Source organism: Camelus dromedarius, chromosome 23 (assembly GCF_036321535.1).
Source record: "Camelus dromedarius isolate mCamDro1 chromosome 23, mCamDro1.pat, whole genome shotgun sequence".
Taxonomy (NCBI): Eukaryota; Metazoa; Chordata; class Mammalia; order Artiodactyla; family Camelidae; genus Camelus; species Camelus dromedarius.
In genome coordinates this window covers 8,063,487-8,081,936 of record NC_087458.1, presented here as the reverse complement: position 1 = coordinate 8,081,936, position 18,450 = coordinate 8,063,487, and the positions used below count along the sequence as shown (strand labels likewise).

Genomic DNA, 18,450 nt, shown 5'->3' with positions numbered 1-18,450 from the left:
CATGGCCACAAGGTGGAGGCGATAGCTGCATGGAGTAGGGTGGTAGCCGAGGGTAACCAGAGAGGGGTGGGATCCCAGAGAGTCATCCCCAACCTGAGTCCCAGTCTCCCCTCCCAGAACGACGCCATCCCAAGAACTGGCAAGAGACACAGCCAAGGGATAATAAATATAATTGCTATGATGGAACCCCGCCTAGAGAAGCAGTAATGTCCTCCACACTCAGGCCCTACCTGTCCCCTCCTGCATGCTGAGGGTGAGTTAGATGCTTTGAGATCACCCTAGGGCTGCTGGGAGCCATGGGGGATGCTGTGGGCAGGCCGCAGTATTCCCGCTACCCAGCCCCAGCCCCCGGGCCAGCCTCCTAGCCCAGGACGTCCAGGTATACAGGAGGCGCCTGGACCAGGGCTTGGAGCCGAGCATGCACATCCTTGATGCTGTGGCGTTGCTGGGGCTCCCGCTGCCAGCAGCCCCGCATAATGGCGTAGACCTCTGGTGGACAGGCACGCGGCCGCTCCAGCTCACGTCCCTGCGTGATGCACTCGATCGCCTGGGGCCACAAGAGGGAAAGAGAAGAGGGTACACTGGGCAGGAGGCAAGATGGTGAGGCCAGGCTCAGTCAGCACTGCCCCTGCCTCACTGAGGCTCCCAAAGATTACACAACATGTCTGGGCCTCGTGGCTACTAATAATCTGAAAGGATGCAGTGAATCCCAAGATTCCTCTCCACTCTGACACTGAGCAGTGGGAAGGATTAAGGCTAGATAGACCTAGGAAGGTTGGGCTGGAGTAGGATTGCTTCCCAAAGGGCTGGAATCAGACCCTCAGAAGACTTGCCAGGTGGGCTGAAGAAGGGGAGGGGTCAAGGCATTTGCCAAATCCATCAGCTTAGAATTGAGGGTTGAATGGAAAAAGGGAAGGGTCTTCTATCTCTCAGTCCCAGAGGGCACAAAGAAAATAGAGCAGCATTGCAGGCAAAGGCCTTGAAAAATGGCTGACTTGCATTTTAAGGTAGAGGGCAAGCCCACTTCTTTTTCTCTTCAGTAGGTACCACTCTGTGGAGACCTAGCTCCTCTGAAAAGAAACTGCAGCGTGAAGGATCAAAGTTAGACTCCAGGAAGGACTGCTAGTACAGCTCAGAGATCCAAAGAAGGAGAGATGGTGGCAGGGAGATGTTTGAAGGGGCCTGGAGCCTCTTCCCCCCTTCATCCCTCCCGCCCCATTAGAGGACTTGGGTTATGGGCGGCACTAATTCCATTCCTTCTCTCAGTGCTTGAGAAAATTAAAATCTATAACCCTCTCCCCCACCCCACCAGCCTCCAGGGAGCAGACTGCATTAGAAGGAGAAATGGAAACTGACAGCTGCGAGCCAAGGAGGGGGTTGGGGGAGCTGCTCTGGAAGACGGAACACCTGGGGCCTGCTCTGGCCGTGTCCAGCCAGGAGGGCAGAGGGAGGGGGCAGGACTGTCCCTCTTACAGTCTAACCTCTAGCCTTCCTGCTGCAGTGTCAGGCCCTCTTGTGCTGTGTTCCTTTTCCCCTGCCCCTCCCTTCCATCCTGATAATGCCTATTAGGTCTATAAAATGCAGCTATAGATGGGGGTCTGGGCTCCATTTATAAAGTGCTTTGAGATTCCCCCAGGAGCCAGTTAGAATAGGAGAGAGAAGACGGTGAGAAAAGAACAGGGTTGGGGTGGAGAGAGCAGTGTCAGCAGGATGCTGGATGGGTGCCAGGCTGGCAGTGGGATGAGGGGCTGAAGGGGACAGAATTCCCTGAAAAGGGGACTCGAAGAGGAAGGGAAGGGGTGGCAGGCAAGGAAGGGGGTGGTCGGCAGGGAGTGAGCCACGGGGCAGGGCTGACCTCGGTGTTGGAGAGCTGGTACCAGGGTTGCTTGCCGTAGGTGAAAATCTCCCAGAGCACCACGCCGAAGCTCCACACGTCGCTCTCGGTGGTGAACTTGCGGTAGAGGATGCTCTCGGGCGGCATCCAGCGGATGGGCAGCATGGTGCGGCCTCCCACCTGCAGGCGGGCGGGCGCTGCGTCACCTCCAGGGGGCGCCCGCCCCCGACAGCCTCTCCTGGCGCAGACCTGCCCCCAGCCCCATCATCAAAAATAAATTGAAGTGGCTCTCCTGCCCAGAGCTGAGGGAAAAACCGATGGTGCCGTTTCTGTCCGGGATAGTGGAGACAGACCCTCCTCCACTGGGGGCCGAGGAGGTAGGAGGAGGCTTACAAACCAGAGCCAGAGAGTCTCAGACCCCGCACCGCCCGAGGAAGAGGAGGGCGTGCCCAGCAAGGGATGGCTCTCGGAGGGGCGCTCGGCATCAGCGTGCTTATAGTTTGGTTGCTGGGGGAGGGGTTGGGACCAAAGATCCTTACGCGGTAATAGTCGGTGCTGTAGATATCCCTGCTCATGCCGAAATCGCCGATCTTGACCACTAGTCCCTGACCCACCAGACAGTTGCGCGTGGCCAGGTCCCGATGCACGAAGTGCAGACCCGCCAAGTACACCATCCCCGCAGCGACCTGGCTAGCCACGGCCAGCAGCTGCCCCAAGCCCAGGGGACCTGGAGCCACGTCCTCCCCGCCAGCCAACAGCTTGGCATCAGGCCCGTGGGACCTTCGAGAAAGAGTGAGGGAGAAGGGGTGGGCTGAGAGGAGACAACCCCCAGGAGCCCGAGGAAGGGGAGCCCTGGGAGCTGGGGGGGTGGGGGGGGGGACTCCAGGAATGCAGGAAGGGAAGGACAGGGGAGGCAGCTGTCTGGAAGGGCTGGGATGGGGCTGCCGGTGTGCTCACCTCCAGAGCTTCCACTAGGGCCTACCCTTTGCACATTCATGCCCCCCTCACACCAGCCCCCTTGAATTCCAACACTAGCATCTAGCTGCCCACCGGCCGCTACATCTCTTGCCCAGTTGCACCTCTGACTCAGCCCTTGCCAAGATGCTCAACATCTTCCCCCAAGCCTGCCCCTGCCTCAGTGAAGGGAACCTCCCTCACTCAGGCTGTGATCCCAAAACCTAGGAGGTCTTGATTCCTGTCTCTCTCACCTTTGCCCTCAATATCCAGCCATTGCCATGGGGTCCTCCTTCCTTCCAAAGGTTTCCAGGACGCCCCTTCCTCTCCACAAACACCACTCCAGACCAGTCCCAGATGATTCATCTCCATTCCCCAAATACTCCTTCTTCTGAGCCTTTGCCTGAGCTGATGGCTTTGTCAGTACTGCCCTTTCCTACTGACCAACTTTCTCCTCATCCATTTAGTTAAGCTTCCCTGACGTGCCAAGCACCAGGGCCACAGTGAATGGTAGGATGCAGATAAACGGGTTACAGCAGCACAGTGTAAGGGGCACCTGATGGGCACTCAGGGTAGGGGTGGAAGAAGTCAGGGTAGGCCTCCCGGAGGAAGAGACATCTAAACTGAGACTCAAGCCCTTAGGAAGGGTGGTGGGTAAGCCACTTGAAGGGATCAGGGACAGGGGTGGGTGAAGTGGCTGGGAGGGAAGCCCAGTGTGCCAGGCAGAGGTGAAGGCTCAGAGGCAAGGAGGAACGGATGGCCCCTCCTAGGGGAAACTCCATGTCTAAGAGTTTTCATGATCCTTTGGTTTCCCTGTGCTCCTTTGGTTTCCCTGTGCTCTGTTCACCATATAAAGCTGCTTTTCCCACGTCCTGAGCCCCAGATGGCAGCTTGTCCTGGCTTGCATCCCGGTACCTAGCACGGGGCCCACCAGGTGTCTGGTCAGCAAGAAGAAGGGCTTCTCTCTGGCCTCCTCTTGACTTGGGTTGCTCTGAGCCAGTCCACCTCCACTCTTAACCTCAGGTCTGGCCTCACCTCCCTCCTGCTCCACATCCTCCATTGGCTCCTCCCCATCCTCAAGATAAGCTCAGACTGGGGTCTCTCCCGGCTAAATTCTGCGGCCGGATGACACAGATGACCTATCACTCCCAAGGGGATGTTTGGGGGCCAAATCACGACCATCAACTGGATAAACACACTTATCCAGAAACTCAGTCCTCTGTTGTCCTTCTCACTGGTGGGGAAACTGAGGCCAGAGAGGAAAGCCACTTGGCAAAGAAGGCTTAGCTAATAAGTCACAGATGATTCCAAACTCTGGCCCTTTCCCTGCCTCACGCTGCCTCATCCTCCAGGGGGCCCATCTCATCGGAGAAGAACTCAAGGAAAAGAACAAGTGACCATCACAGTCAGGGGTTTAGAGCAGGGCTCTGCCTGGAGTCACATTCCCCTGGACCACTTGCTACCTTTGTGCCCTTAGGTCAGTCACTTAACCTCTCTAAGCCTCCTCTGTGAAATAGGTACATTTCTTGAAGTTGCTAAAATTATCAGTACAAATTAGTAAACGTAGAGTTGTTCTGTCCAAAGCCAAAGAAATGAATTTTGGGTAAGTGTCTTCAAGTATAAATTTCCATATATGCTTGGAGACTATGACAAATAAATATGAATTTATATTATTTTACAGATACATATGTATAAGCACATACAGTCATAATAAGAATGAATTATAAAATATATAACACAGAGCCTGGAACACAAAGTGCCTGATAAGTATCTGTTATCGCTGTGATTGTAGTTATTTAAACGGCCACCTCGCCAGGCCTGGCTTCTGCGTGCCACACACAGGTACGTACACACTCCTTGCAAATCCCCCTCCCCGGCCCCATCCTGAAGGGCCAGCTCTTGACTTCTGCTATTGCAGCCTCCCTGACCATTGCCAGTCTGTCCTCTGCACGGACTCTCCCCACATTCACACATCTGCCTCAGAGCTCCTGGGGAACAGGAGCCTTACCCTCCTTCTCTTTCTTGATGTCCTCCCACAGTTCAGCAGACAAACAAGGATGTGCAACTAGGGTAGGGACGAGGGGCCAGGGCCAGCACCAGGGCCAGACCCTCGTACCGGAGGAAGCGGTTGAGGTCACCATGCCGCATGTACTCAAAGACCATGAGCAGAGGGCGGCCCTCGGTGCAGACACCGAAGAAGCGCACGATGTGCTGGTGCTGCAGCATGGTGAGCAGCTCGGCCTCCCGCTGGAAGTCCTGCCGAGCACTCTCAGATGCCTCCTTCAGCGCCTGGATGGTAGGGGTGGGGACGGGACTGGGTGGGGGCCCAGCCTCAGCCTCCCCACATCCAAGTTGGCCCCCCCACCCACCCTTGAGTCCTGAACCTCACCAGACCCTGGCCTCCCACCCTCAGCCTGAGCATCCCATCCTGGAATGATGGTGCTCTGGGAGGTGGGCCCAAGGCCAATGGTACCTCATGGCCAAGGTCTTACCTTGACGGCCACTAGCATCTTGTCCTGCTCAGGCAGCAGGTTGTGGCACTCGGCAAGGAAGACCTTCCCAAAGGCGCCCTCGCCCAGCTCCCACTTGAGGACGATATCTCGTCGCTTGATGTGACGGACACCTGGGGAGGGGCTGGCAGGATCAGACAAGAACCCCAGTCTTGGGAAGAAGGGAGTAGGGGCGAGGACAGGACTGTCCAGCAGGGCTGCGCTCTGCACAAGGGTGCCAGGAAAGGGGGAGGACGGGGACTGAAACTGAGCCTTCACTCTACCAAGCCCCATGATGTGATGTGGTCACGGGTTGGGGGGGGGTGGGAGGGAAGGCTTGTTCAGGCCTAGGGTGGGCAAAGGTGATGACACAGGGGCATCTTCACACACACGCACACACAATTAGCTCGTCCCGACCCTTGACCCAACATATAGCCCCTCACAGGCGTCACTGAAGTATTGTGGGTTCTCAATGATGTGGCCTTGGAGCCCAGAGCCTTTGCCCTCGGTGGGAGACAAGGAGCTGCCACCCAAAGTCATGAAATGCAGGGACATGGCCAGTCCATCCTCTGGAGCCAGCACAGCGGGGCCTGAGGAGGAGACACAGTCACATGGAGGGATCACAGCCCAGGCACTCACCTTGGCTCCTGCCAGGTTTCAGGGTGCCAGGTGACACCAACTTATGACTTGCAGAGGAGGAACAGAAGAGCTAGGCAGCAAGACAGCAGGCAGGGGGAAGGGGAGGCACTGTGGCCATTCTCTGTCTGGCTCCTGTCCAACCCCAGGCCCCATGGGCCACCAGAGAACTCCCCCACCGTCCCCCAGCAGAGCTCAGACCTCCCAGACCCACTTAGTGTTTGACTACAATCCAGCCACCAATTAGCAGCTGCTACCTCTGAAACTACCCCAACCCCAGCCCCAACACACACTCACAAGCCCCACAGCCAGGCCTTCAGAGATCCCCAACACACACCGGCTAGAACTCCATGTGTACACAGGCCCCCACACAGAGGACAGAGTCAGGAAGAGTCAGTAGGAAACAAAGCTAGTGGGACAGACCCACGGACAGCCCCTCTGTAGCCCCCCACTCACGGTTGATCCCAAACTTGTTCCTCCGTCCACATTTGTTGAGCACAAGGAACATCGTAGAAAGGAAGAGACAGGCAAAGACAGCCAGGCCCACAGCCATCGAGACCTGGGTGTGGTGGGGTGGTTAGATCTGGGGGTTCTCCTGCATTCTCAGAGCCCCACCACAGCAAACTGTTTCTCCATCCTGCACAGATGCCCAGAGCCAGGCCCCCAGACCTGCCTCCTCCTCCTCTGGGGCCCAGGGCCGTGGCCGTGAGGGTCGCTGACTGAGCTCAGGCCAGACTCTAGTGTTCTCCGTGCTCTGACCAGAAATAACATGCAGCCTCTAGCCCAGCCACCTGGTCCCAAGCCCTGGACAAGTTTCCACTTCCCATGCTCACCCCAAAAGGTGTTTCATCCTTCTCCACTGGGTCTCCAGACGTGCTGTTGGTGTCTGTGGGGACACAGGGCAGGAAGGATTTGCCTTGGCACACACTGTGTCTCCTCCACCAACGCCCCACTCTGGTCCCAGCAGACCCCTCAGGGATCAGGTTAACTGTCCCCTCTGCCCCAGCTGCAGCTCCAGGGACCAGACAGAACCTGCCCTCCAGCCTGGGCTACTCACCCACTGGCGAGAAGGAGACTGCAGCAGGAGGGAGGAGAGAAAGCGATCAGATCGGGGAAAAGAGCATTGAGCCCCCTTCCCTCTCTGGGACTCATCCCTTCTTGGGGTGGGGGTAGGATGGGGAAGTGGAGCTGCTGGACCATCGAGGGAAGATGCACACGGCCCTTTTCCAGCTGGCCCATGGATGCCCTGGTCCCTGGCTCTCTCTTCAGCCAGCCCAAGTGAATGGAGGAGCTCAGGGGTTCAGGACTCCCGGGGCTTGAGGGAGGCAGGGGCAAGGAGGCCAGTGCAGAGCTGGACACCAGAACTTCAGGCTCCTTTTTGTCCAGGACCAGGCACGCCAACTTCTGAAGTCAGGATCACAGCAGGAAGTGGGCCAGGCTTCCTGGACACCTGGATCTGTACCCAGGTGGAGCCCAGGGAGCAGGGGCAGGGTTCAGGGTGGCCCTCACACCGGGGATGGGGTCCTCAGGGTTGAACTCAAAAGGGTTGTCCATGAAGGCGGCCATGACGGAGGCGGCGGCCTGGCCCAGGGGGTTGGTAGCCAGCAGCGTGTAGTTGCCGTTGTTGACGTGGGTGGGCTGGTTGAGGCGCAGGCAGCCGTGCCGCACGGTCTCGTTGGCGGCCGGCTCCAGGAACTCGGTGAAGATGAAGCTGGTCTCATTGAGCACGGAGCCGTTGAAGAGCCAGCGCAGAGAGGGCGCGGGCTGCCCATCCACCGTGAAGGGGATGCACCAGTGGTGCTGCTCCACTGCTGTGTGCAGATGCACGCTGGCTGGGACTGCGGGCCAGAGTGAGGGACGGCGGGAAGTCAGGGGGAAGACCTGACAAGTCCAGGGTGGGGTGGGGGTGTGGCCGGAAATCAGGGGGCGGGCCTAAGAGAAACTGGTAGGGGCCCTAAGAAATTCACAAGGAGGGACGTTTTGAAGAAAGTTGACAGTAAATCTTAAATAAATCAGGCAGCAGGTGTATAAAATCCAGAAGCTTAAAGAACGTAAGCGGTGGGTTTAAAGTAAATAAGAAACAGTCCTAGAGAAGTAGGGTACCAGCTTATGGAAATTAGACATGGAGTCTTTCCGATGAGGGAGCTAGAAAAATTAAGCGTAAACAAGTTTAAGAAGATCGGGGGGGGGGGGGGGGGGCTGAACATCAAGCAAGCCAAAAAAAAAGAAAAAAACCCAGAAAAGTTTTTGAAAAAGTTGTGGGTTTGAAATAGACCTAACCTGAAAGAAGCAAAAGCCCCTCCATAATAGAAAAAAATTTTTTAAATATATAAACATATACAACTGATCCTGGAATTCTAGCACTCATACAGTGGAATAATATCCAGCAGTGAACTGAATGAACTAATAGTTACTCCCGTTAACATGGATGAATCTTACAAATATAATGTTGAGCAGAAAAAACACACAAAATAATATACAAGGTATGATTCCACTTATATAATGCACAGATGGGTGAAACCAAACTATATTGATAGGGAAGCATATGTGTGTAAAATTATTTTTAAAAGCAAGGAAATGATTATCACAAAAGCCAGAATGTGGTGAAGGAGGAGGATGGGGTTCTGAATGGGGAGAGGAAGGGAGTGTCTTCTGAAGTGCTGGTAAGAATAATTATTGTTTAAAGTGTGTATGTTTTATGTACATATCTATGTGTTTTGTTCCACAATAAAAGAAGAAAAATTATGTAACGTAGACGGTTTTAAATAATTTGTTGGCAGGCCTAGAGAAATTAGGCAGTGGGCCCTAAAAAGGAACTCAGATGGGGAATTTCTTCTTTTAAAACTAGGATGTAGGGTGAAAGTCCTATGGAGGGATGGATGTGAAGAAATACAGTGGAGCAGTGAGAACGGGCAGCCAGCTGGCGTTGAGGGCCTCAGGTAGCAAGACTTGGGCAGGGGGCCAAAAAGAAATCCATCTCAGTCCCTCTGGCCTTGACAAGCCCCCAGGACTTCCCTCAAAGGATCAGGTTTTCATGGGAATCTGGAAACAGCTGGGAGGGAGCAGCTGTGGAGACACACATCCCACCCCTTTCCTCCAGCCCCCCCACCCTCACATCCTCTTTTCAGGGAAGAAGGGATGGGGGTGGCTGCAGGGGCAGTCAGTGGGACTCACAGGAGACGTTGACCTGGACAGAGACTTCAGCCCGGCCCACGTCATTCTCCGCCCAGCATGTCACGTTCTTCCTGTTGAGGTCACTGGTGACATTGGCCAGGGTTAGTCCCAAGGACGGCAGACTCCCAGATTGCTGGGTCAAGGAAGAGAGGGGAAAATCAAGAAGACCTTCAGCTGGCTTCATGCTGGAGGCAGGGGGTCTGGAGCTGATGTCTTTGGGGAGCCCCTCTGGCTCCAGATGGAAAAGAGGGGAGGGCTGGGGAGGGAGGAAAAGGAGTTGTGGGAGAGAATACAGCAGAAAACGGCTCCTTTAGAGCCTGTTTGCAGACTCTCCCGGATCACTTATTTAATGATCTGAAAAATCTAGAACATAATCAATAACCCCAAAATTGGCGTAAAACCACCCATCTGAACCGCTAAATAGATGTCACAAATCCCAAGCACCAAATACACACAACCAATTGGAAAACTAACTAGGACCTCACCACCTGCTCATTCTTATTTTACACATAGTTCTAAGAAATCTAGTCTCAGCCCAAGGAAGATCAGAAACAAAGAGATGGCGCTGATGACAGGGCAGCAGTTGGAAGCAACAGCAGCCGCATGATGACTGCCTTTGGCAGATGAAAAAAGAGAGTGAAGTTAGACTAGGTGACTTGATTTAGAATCATCAAAAGATTGAATCAGATTCAGATTCTCTTCCTAAGACACCTCAGACATGTGGAAATTGTACGACCTTAAGACAATTCTTAATCTTGCTGAACCAAGATTTTCTTATTTTGTAAGCTGAAAAGGTAGACAAAAATAACTGGACATTTTAGAAAGCTATTTTCATAAAATGATGGAAATTAATGAAGCAGCGGACAAATCTGATTTATCTGGAAATTTTGTAAATGCGGACTCCCTTAAATAAATGCCAAGGAAGTGAAGTTTCCCTGGGCTTCCACTGGAATGAGTTCAAAGATTCCAGAGGAGTTCTCCAGCCTCTTGTGCAAGCTCTGGGTTCCAGCCACCCCAAAGGGAAGCCCTGTCTAAGCTTCTCTCTCAGCTGCCCCATCTCCTCCAAGTCACCCTGGGGCATGGGGTCCCATTAACTCTTCCCTTAGAGATGCTCTGCCACCCTTCACTCTCCTGAGGGTGACCAGCCTCCCCTCTCCTCCGTTTAAACCAGTAAGGGTGTGGCTTTTCTATAGAAATTCTCCAGAAAACGGAAGTGGTAACAAACATGGAAATCTCCCAAAGAGAAAAGTAAAACCTGGAATTTGCTAAAACAGATAAATGATCCAAGGTCCCTCCACAGATGGTCATGGCCGGCCTCTTGCTTCTGCCTTGTCCAATTTCCATCACTCACTTTGATCTCTGGGAGAGGAGGAACCACTCAGTGACTGATGGTCCCTCCATCATGTCTGGTTCCCTGCTCAGGGCTCCAGGGGTTCCTCCTTCAATATTCTTCCAGGGACCACCAGCAACTCTGGAGTTGACTCCCTTCTCAAAGCAAGGGACTCCAAACTGAACACCACACCCCTGTTTTCACTGGCCCAGCTCCTCCCGGGGGCTGAACCCTGTGTGTTCACCCACATAGGGCCAGCTTTGTCGGGAGCACAGTCCACTGTTGGCCCCTGTTGACCTTGTCAGTGAGACCTCTTGAGTCACTTATGGCTACTCTCAGCTGCCCATCACCAGCCTGAGGACAAAGGGCAAGATGTGGGAAGGGGCCCAAAAATACAGATCTGGAGACAAGAGATAGAGGCCAGAGAGTGCCCAGAAGCAGGCAGGACATCAGAAGATCTTCATGGCCACCTCCTCAGTTGATAGTTAAGAAAACCAAAGTGCAGGTAGACTGAGAGATTTTTCCAAAAGTCACTCCAAGAATTAATTAATGAGAGAGCTGGAACCAGACCTGTGCCACCTTTACTGATTATGCTCATCACCCACCTAAGAGGATGTTGCTTCCAGAACCTCTAGAAAATGACCAGAAGGCCCTCAGGAACTGGCCTGGGTGCAGGACCACAAATATTGTGCCCTCTCCCTGGTTCTCAGTTTCCTTATCTAGAAAAGAGGTGGATGGAAGAGATGGTCTGTTGGCTTCTCCCTGCTCAGCTCCAATATGTGAGGGCTCTGTGACTCTCTCTTGTAGCCAGCAGTGTGTTCCCAGAGTAGGGGCCTAAGTCCTGGCAGATCAGTGGATCAGCAGAGCCTGGGGTCCTCGCTGGGCCAGGGCCTGCCCTGAGGGCATGTGTGTGCCTGCGGCTGCCCGACACCCAGGTACCATGGATCTAAACCATCTCTGTCCATCCCTCACTCTCTGTGTGCTTCTTACTAGTTGTCTCTCTTTCCCTGTCTCTGTCCCCTGTGCCCTGCCCAGGCCTCGAATCAGGAAGGGGGCACGAGGGCGGGGGGGGGGGGGCTTCTCACCATCACTGTGGCTGACTCCTCCAGCTCCGTGAGGACCCAGCCAGCCTGCTCCAGGCCCTGCCCCTCCACCTGGCACTGCAGCAACACGTCGTCCCCCACGTCCACGGAGGCATTGGGCATCTGGACCTTCAGCGTGGGCGCACCTGCTCGGCCAGGATGCCCAAGGGGTGTTAGAGCCGGGAGTGGCCTCAGAGCCCTGCCAGAGGGCAACGCTTCTTCCCCCACCCTCCTTGGTGATTCTGCCTCAACCTTCAGTTTCCCCCAGCTCTTACCAATGTCTGCTCCCCTGCCCCACTTCAGGGCTCATCCCTGAGCCCCGCTGTGCCCTCTCCCCAAACACGTCGCTCTCTTCCCCAGCCCCTCACACCACCTCCAGGACCTACCGCAGCTTGTGTTGGACATGAGGGCAAGGGGCCCCTGCCCAGGACACTGCAGCTTCTGCTCCCGCACTCCGCCCAGCCCCTCCTCCTCCCAGCGCTGCAGCCAGAGCAGGGCACAGGAACAGCGCAGAGGGTTCCCCGACAGGACTCTGGTGGGTGCAGGGGACACCGAGAGAGTCAGGGGCAGGGCCGGTGTGGAGGGAGTACTACAGCAAGAAGGAATGCATTAGACAGCAGGGTGAAGGAGTGGGGACCCAGGAGAAGGTCCTCTCATGGACCTCAGTAACAAGACATTGTTAAAAGAAACAGAATGCAGAAAGTCAAAGATAGCTGTGGGCTACATGGAACTCCCTCACCCTGGGCTCCCCAGGGTGACTAGCCAGGTACAGGCTCCGAGCAGGGAGACAAGACCTTCCAGAGTGACCCAGAGGCCTTAGGTGCCCACCAGGCACACACAGACCTCTGCTTTCCCACCAGTCCCACGAGCATGGTGTGCTAGGAATGGGGGCCGATGTGCCCATGCGCACAGGCCAAGAGAACCGTGCCAGCCCCCAGCCTCCTGAGAACACACAGAATCAGTCATCCAGGCCAGCTCTCCACCAACACCCCCCAGGGTAATAACCCCCTCAACGGGTGGGCCTGCAGTCTCTGCTGTGAGGGGGTTGGTTCACAGGCATGTATCGTCCCTCATCTCAGCTCACAGCCAAACACACAGTCCCCAGTGGGAAGCCCACAGTTCCGCAGAGACACGGTGACATGCCTTCACACAGAGGCGCAAGTGCCTGTGGGCACACACATCGCACAGTCACACACATACTTGCTGCTCTTGCCCCTGGAAGCCCCCACACTCACAGTTCCTGTAAGGAGAGGCCCTGGACAGTTTTCCAGGAGAGAGACTCCAGAGCATTGAAGGAGAGGTTCCTGTGGGGGGTTGAGACAGAGCAGACAGACCCTGTGAGTGACCCGACCTCGCTCTGACCCAGTGTGAGGGAGGGGAGGAGCCAAGAGGAAGCTGACATCTGCCGAACCCCCCAAACCCTGGCAACTAGAATTAGCCCGAGGAGGCATTGGGTGGGGGGGCTGGGGAGCCTCTTTGAGTTCCACTCTTCTCCCTGGGACAACAAGGGTTAACCCCACTTAACCCCCTCCCCAGACCCCAGAGCAGGGGCTCTGAGGGAACAGCCGCTCCCCCTCCCCCACCCTTGGCCCCAGCTGGCAAAGTGCTGAGGCCCCAGCTGGGGGCAGAGGCTCCATCTGTGCTCCCTGCCCACAGAGCCCAGGACGGGGCCAGAGAAGCAGGGGCAGCCTGGGCTCCCACACTCCCTGGCCCCCTACTGAATGCCAAGGATCTCAGAGTCCTTCCCCGGGTCCCCTTCCCTCTCCTCCTTCCTCCCCCTCCTCAGGGACTAAGGAAAGTTGGCTGGAAGGGACCCCATGTCCCCGGCCCCCTAGTTGTAGAGACAAAGAAAGCGAGTTCAGGGAGGGGCCGGCTCCAGGCCACACAGGAAGCTGGTTTAGATCCTCAGTAGTCTGTGTCCTGCACCAGGCTGCCACTCCAGCGACCCTCTGCCTCTGAGGGGCCTTCCCCGACCCCTCACCTGTCCCAGTTGTCCTCCAGTTTGTGGGGGCTGAGTTGGAGAGTGGCCACCACACAGGATAAGAAAGACTACCCACTTCGGTGCCAGACAGAGCTGAGTGCGGTTCTGACCCGCCACTTACAGCTGTGTGGCCTCAGCCCAGATATATAACCTCTCTGATTCCCAGAATCCTCAGCTATAAAATGGGGATGACTCTGTCTCTCTCACCAGGTTGATTATGAAGATTCACTGACATAAGTCTTGTGAGGCGTTACGGAATACACATTTTTAGCCCCAGTGAGTCAGTGAGGTAACATCTTATTTTATTGCCGTTAAATCACAGCACACAATAGAGTTTGGGTACCCAGTACAACTCCGTAAGTGACAGGCTCCCACCACAATTCCTATCTCTCCGCCTGCCCGTGGGGGGGAGGATGAGCTGAACTCCTGTCCTCAGAAGACCAGGGAGGGGCTGCGAGGGACTCTAAGGGTCTCTCCTTTGGAGATTTCTCCTGCCCACCCTTGACCCTCCCCATCTTTGACAGGAGGGGGAGCTGTGACTCCCAAGTGGCAGATTGGATACGCCAGCTCCCAGGCTACCAGGGGCCAGGATGGGAGATGGAGTCCTGGCCAGAGCCTGGAGTCCTGCTCCTGATTCATGCTCCCTTTGGCTGGGTGTGGATCTGAACCCCGGGAAGGAAAATGAGGCAGTGTCCCTGTAGCACGAAGCATGGAAGGGAGACGGGAAGCAGGACCTTCTAGCTGGCCAGGGTGGGAGTTGAGAGCACTGCCAACCCTGAAGGAGCTGAGAGAAGGCCCAGGAGGATGGGTGCAACGACTTCCCTGACCAGGCTGGGGCCTTCCTCAAAAGGGTCCCCCGGGGAGAGCCAAGCCCATTAGCCATCCAGCCTAGGTGTCCTCCCACCCCCTCTGCCCAGCCCCGGCCACTCACAGGCGATGGAGCCGAGGAGTGTAATGGAAGGCATCTGGCGCCACGAAACGGAGACCGCTCTTCACGATGGTGCTGGGGAGGGTGCAGCGGGATCAGCGCCCAGGGCCGTGGCTGCCCTGGGCCCTGGCTCTCTGCCCAGGCCAGCCCCCCGGTCCCCAGGGCCTAGCCCTCGACCCCTCCCCATCCCCCTCCTGGCTTCCTCAGCCACCCCGGACCCCAAAGACTCCTGAGCTCTCCAAAGTCCTCCAGCCCCTCAGTCCTCAGCCTCTCAGGATCTCCCAGGCCCCTAGTGCCCTTGAGCCCTCCCCAACCCTCAGGTCCCCCAGGTTCTGTGAGCCCCACACCCACACAGTCCCCAGCCCCTCACAGATTTCTCAGCTCCCCCAGGCCCCTCAGGTCACTGAGCTTCAGATGCTGCAGCTGCTGCTGGTTCTCGATGTAGCTGTGGGGAGAGGGGACAGGAGTCATAGGGGCCCAGGCCCTGACTCGAGTTCCCCACACCCACCTCCCTTTCTTACAATCACACGCCCACATGCATGAATGCACAGTCCTATGCACACATGCACTTGTACACACCCAACCATGCAGAGACCTGTTTACACGTGTACACACGCACAGGCAGGCACACAAACACATGTATCCACATACGCACAAGGACACACTGCCTCACACGCGGTCATACAGCCACATGCAGGCATGCATCCTCACACCATCACACATGCACACTCTCACACTCAGGCACGCACACACACACAGAGGTGTAAACATAGACACAGAGATGCACCTCCTGACACACATCCGCGCATGCATAATGAGCCCACAGGTGTGCACATGCGCGTCTCACACTCTCCCACGTGGACACACATAGCCACGCAGCCCTTATGCACACACACACCGGTGTGAAAAGGAGTGGGCATATGCACATTCAGAAACACACAAAAGTCCACATGCAGTTTGGTGTTCTGCTTTTATACACAGAGCCTCTCCTGCACACGCTCAACAATGGGGGGTCATGCCGAAACACTTGCTTCCACAAGGGCCTATGCTCAGCGCTGCCACTGCCCCACCCAGCACAAAGGAACCCCTGGCCATGTAAATCTGTGCTCCCAAACATGCTTGCCCAGGGACCTCTGTCTGGGCTCACCTATACTGCTGCACACACACACACACACACACACATACACCACCCTCTCCCCCTCAAAGCCTTGGGCCCCTCCCCACACTCAAGCAGCAACCCCTCGTCTCCCCCTCCCCCGCCATCTTTCAGCAGAGCAAGTGACAGGCATAGGCTGTCAGTCAGGGACCCCTTGAACCCCTTCCTACACAGGAGGGACCCAGGAAGGAGGAGAGGGGCAATGAGAGGAGGGAGTCAGAATTGGGGGCAGTGAAGAGGCAGTGACTGGCTGACTTACACAGTGAGAGAGCAATAGAAGGCTCAGGGGGGCGACGGGGGAGCAGGGGTGGTCAGAAAAACAAAGAGCGAAACAGAGACTCCTAGGAAGAGGAACTGACAGGAGGAGACTAGTAGAGAGAGACAGAGACAGACAAGGAGAAAGATAAGGAAAGGGAGACAGAGAGACAGATAGGTAAGGACAGAAAGCAAGATAGGGAGAAGAGAAAGAAAGAAGTAAAAACAGGCAGGTAGAGAGGGGGGATTTCTGATGCCCTGGGCCCTGCCCAGCTTCCAGATCCAGCACGCCAGGGAGTTCCTGAGACATCAGCTGCCCTGCAGTGGCACGTCAGGGCCCCCCCGCCCCCCCCCCCCAAACACACAGGGGCCCCTGACTCACTGCTTCTACCCTGACTTTCCTCAACTTGTGGGAACCAGGACCAGCCTGAGCGACCCATGCCCCGACCCCTTCTCAGCCTTGGCCCCGCAGGACAGCAGGGTACGAGGTCCTCAGTCCCCTGAGGCCTAGAGAGTAAACACCAGTGACTCTGAGGCAGAGCAGGTCCCTGTGCCACCCCCCACCACCCCGCCAGCCCCTGCCAAGTGGGCTTAGAGCTGCAGGGACCCCAGGAGGGGGTGAGAACGTCGTGTGACCGGGTGTGTGCAAACTGTCAGGCAGCGTGCTCAAAGCTGCCTCATTTGTTTGGATTCCATAATCAATCTTTCTATTCGAGTCCATTATCTCCTCGTTAGCTCTGCAGGGGAGGGGGGGTTAACTGCTGCCCCACCCAGAGGGACAGCTCAGCTCACCACTCTGCATGCCTCCCAGTCCCCAGCCCCAGTCTGCCCATGCTCCACCCCCTACCCCACCGGACTGGACCCACTGGGGGCTTGGAAGTGAATCAGGAAAAGACAGCACTGATGGGGAGCATTCAGGAGCCTGGGTCCTGCTTTGAATGCCCAGAGTGCTGAGTGCACAGGACTGGAGGTGGCAGCCTGGATCTCAGGCCCCCTCCCATCATGCAAACACCTAGGTCCAGACCAAAGCCAGGCCATCTCCTCTCTTCATGGTCTCTCTAGCGCCATTAGAGAGCAAGACTGAGTATCTTCCCATTAAGCACCATGAGCTATCCGAGTAACTCAGTGCCAATTATCGCAGGCTGCTCAAGAAACTTCCAGACATCAATGGCCCCTGTCTAAGACACCTTCCAGCCCGTCACCGCATGAGGCCAGGGCTCCTTGTCCACTCTCTAACCCCAGGCTGCAGGAGGAAGATATTCTAGCGCTTCCTCTCTTCTTCTAGAAGTCTTGCTGGCCCCACCAGCCACATAGAATACTCAGATATTTTCTAGCCATCACCATGTGATGCTTGAGTACCTCTAGGCCAGTTATTACAGACTACTCCCATGGGTTCACCAGCTGTTAAAAAGTACTTGAGCATTTTGTAACCAATTACTGCAGGATGTCAGAGTACTGCAAATGCTGGAGATTCCTCCCAGTTTTGAGTTGGGAAGGGAGGACAGTCTCTCAGCAAGGGCCCTGACTCCTTGCTCAGAGTAAGAAGATAAGGATGGTGATGGAGATGGGGGTGGGGAGAGGGAAGCTAGGAGGGGGTCTCATTTCCTACATGCAAATCAAGAGGTGGTGGGGACAAGAGATGGGGGGAAATGGGGAGAAGAGAGCTCAATCACCAAGTTATGGCTCCTCGCCACCTCCCACCTATTCCAGTTCAATCCTCAGTTCCAGGGGGAGGAGTTGGCGTTGCCTGGTCATGACAAGAAACCCAAAGGGGCTGTTTTCTCCTTGCAGAGGGGAAATGGTAAGGGTGCCAAACCAGGGATGGGGGGAGCGGAATTTTCTGCAGCTAACTACCCCCTTCATGGAGCAGAGGGTGGGCTTCTGGCTAAGCTCCAGAAAGCGGTTTCTAGAAGGCTAGGCTCTCTCAGATCTGGTCCACGGAGAGCCTCCCTTGCTGGAGTCTCCGAAGCTAGCGCTGCAGCTGCCCTGAGTCCTAGGCGACGTCCAGGCAGTACCTGCGGAGGCTGCCAGGGCAGTGGAGGAAAGCTGAGGCACAGCCGAGGGCCGCGCAGTGTATCAGCCTCCCGCCGCGCCCGCCCCTCCTGACCCAGCAGGCAGGCTGCAAGTCCGCGCCCACGGGGCACGGTTATGCCCACCAATCCTCGCGCCCCCTCGCCCGCCAGACACTCACAGCTCCGTCAGGTTCTCGGCGCCCGGCAGGTGGCGGAGGCTATCTAGGGTCCCCGCCCGGGTGCAGCGCAGCCCAGAAGGGCCGTGGGGGCAGCAGACATCGGGGCAGGATGCGGCGCCCGCAGATGCCAGCATCAGCCAGGCCAGCAGGCTGCCAGGTCCCGCAGCCCGGCCGTGCCCGCCGAGCTGCCAGCGCCGTCCGCCTCGCAGCATCGCGGCGGCGCCCGCCTCGCCCCGGCCGGGCCGCCGTCTGTGCGCTTCTAGCCGCCGCCGCCGGGCCTCCCCCGACATGTGCGCGGGGCGGTGTTAAAGACCCAGCCGCCAGGAAAGGGCGGAGCCAGCGGCCCCCGCCCGGCCCCGCCCCGCCCCCTCTGGCTCCAATCCTTCCCCCTCCTCTTCAAAGCCCCCAACCCTTCCCCATCCATCTCAGGCCCACCCCCA

General features: G+C 56.5%; 1 protein-coding gene across 1 annotated transcript; it reads right to left on the bottom strand.

The window, feature by feature from the left end:
• Nucleotides 1-292: 292 nt before the first annotated feature.
• NTRK1 (neurotrophic receptor tyrosine kinase 1) lies at nucleotides 293-18,222 on the bottom strand. The gene is made up of 17 exons (XM_031436053.2): nucleotides 18,011-18,222; nucleotides 14,779-14,853; nucleotides 14,412-14,483; nucleotides 12,735-12,803; nucleotides 11,886-12,031; nucleotides 11,503-11,645; nucleotides 9,088-9,220; nucleotides 7,425-7,751; nucleotides 6,971-6,988; nucleotides 6,747-6,799; nucleotides 6,370-6,472; nucleotides 5,721-5,867; nucleotides 5,281-5,411; nucleotides 4,905-5,077; nucleotides 2,374-2,614; nucleotides 1,856-2,014; nucleotides 293-547 (listed from the first exon to the last, which is right to left on the bottom strand). Exons 1-17 carry the CDS (start codon nucleotides 18,220-18,222, stop codon nucleotides 362-364), a joined length of 2,388 nt encoding a protein of 795 aa, XP_031291913.2. The 3' UTR covers nucleotides 293-361.
• Between the last annotated feature and the right edge of the window lie 228 nt (nucleotides 18,223-18,450).

Excerpts from the sequence above, each read along its gene's own strand:
- NTRK1 (XM_031436053.2), bottom strand. The coding sequence starts at position 18,222 with ATGCTGCGAGGCGGACGGCGCTGGCAGCTCGGCGGGCACGGCCGGGCT. Across the intron at positions 14,854-18,010 it reads GCCGAGAACCTGACGGAGCT|CTACATCGAGAACCAGCAGC; the intron begins GTGAGTGTCTGG and ends CTCTCCCCACAG. Across the intron at positions 2,615-4,904 it reads GACCTCAACCGCTTCCTCCG|GTCCCACGGGCCTGATGCCA; the intron begins GTACGAGGGTCT and ends TCTTTCTCGAAG.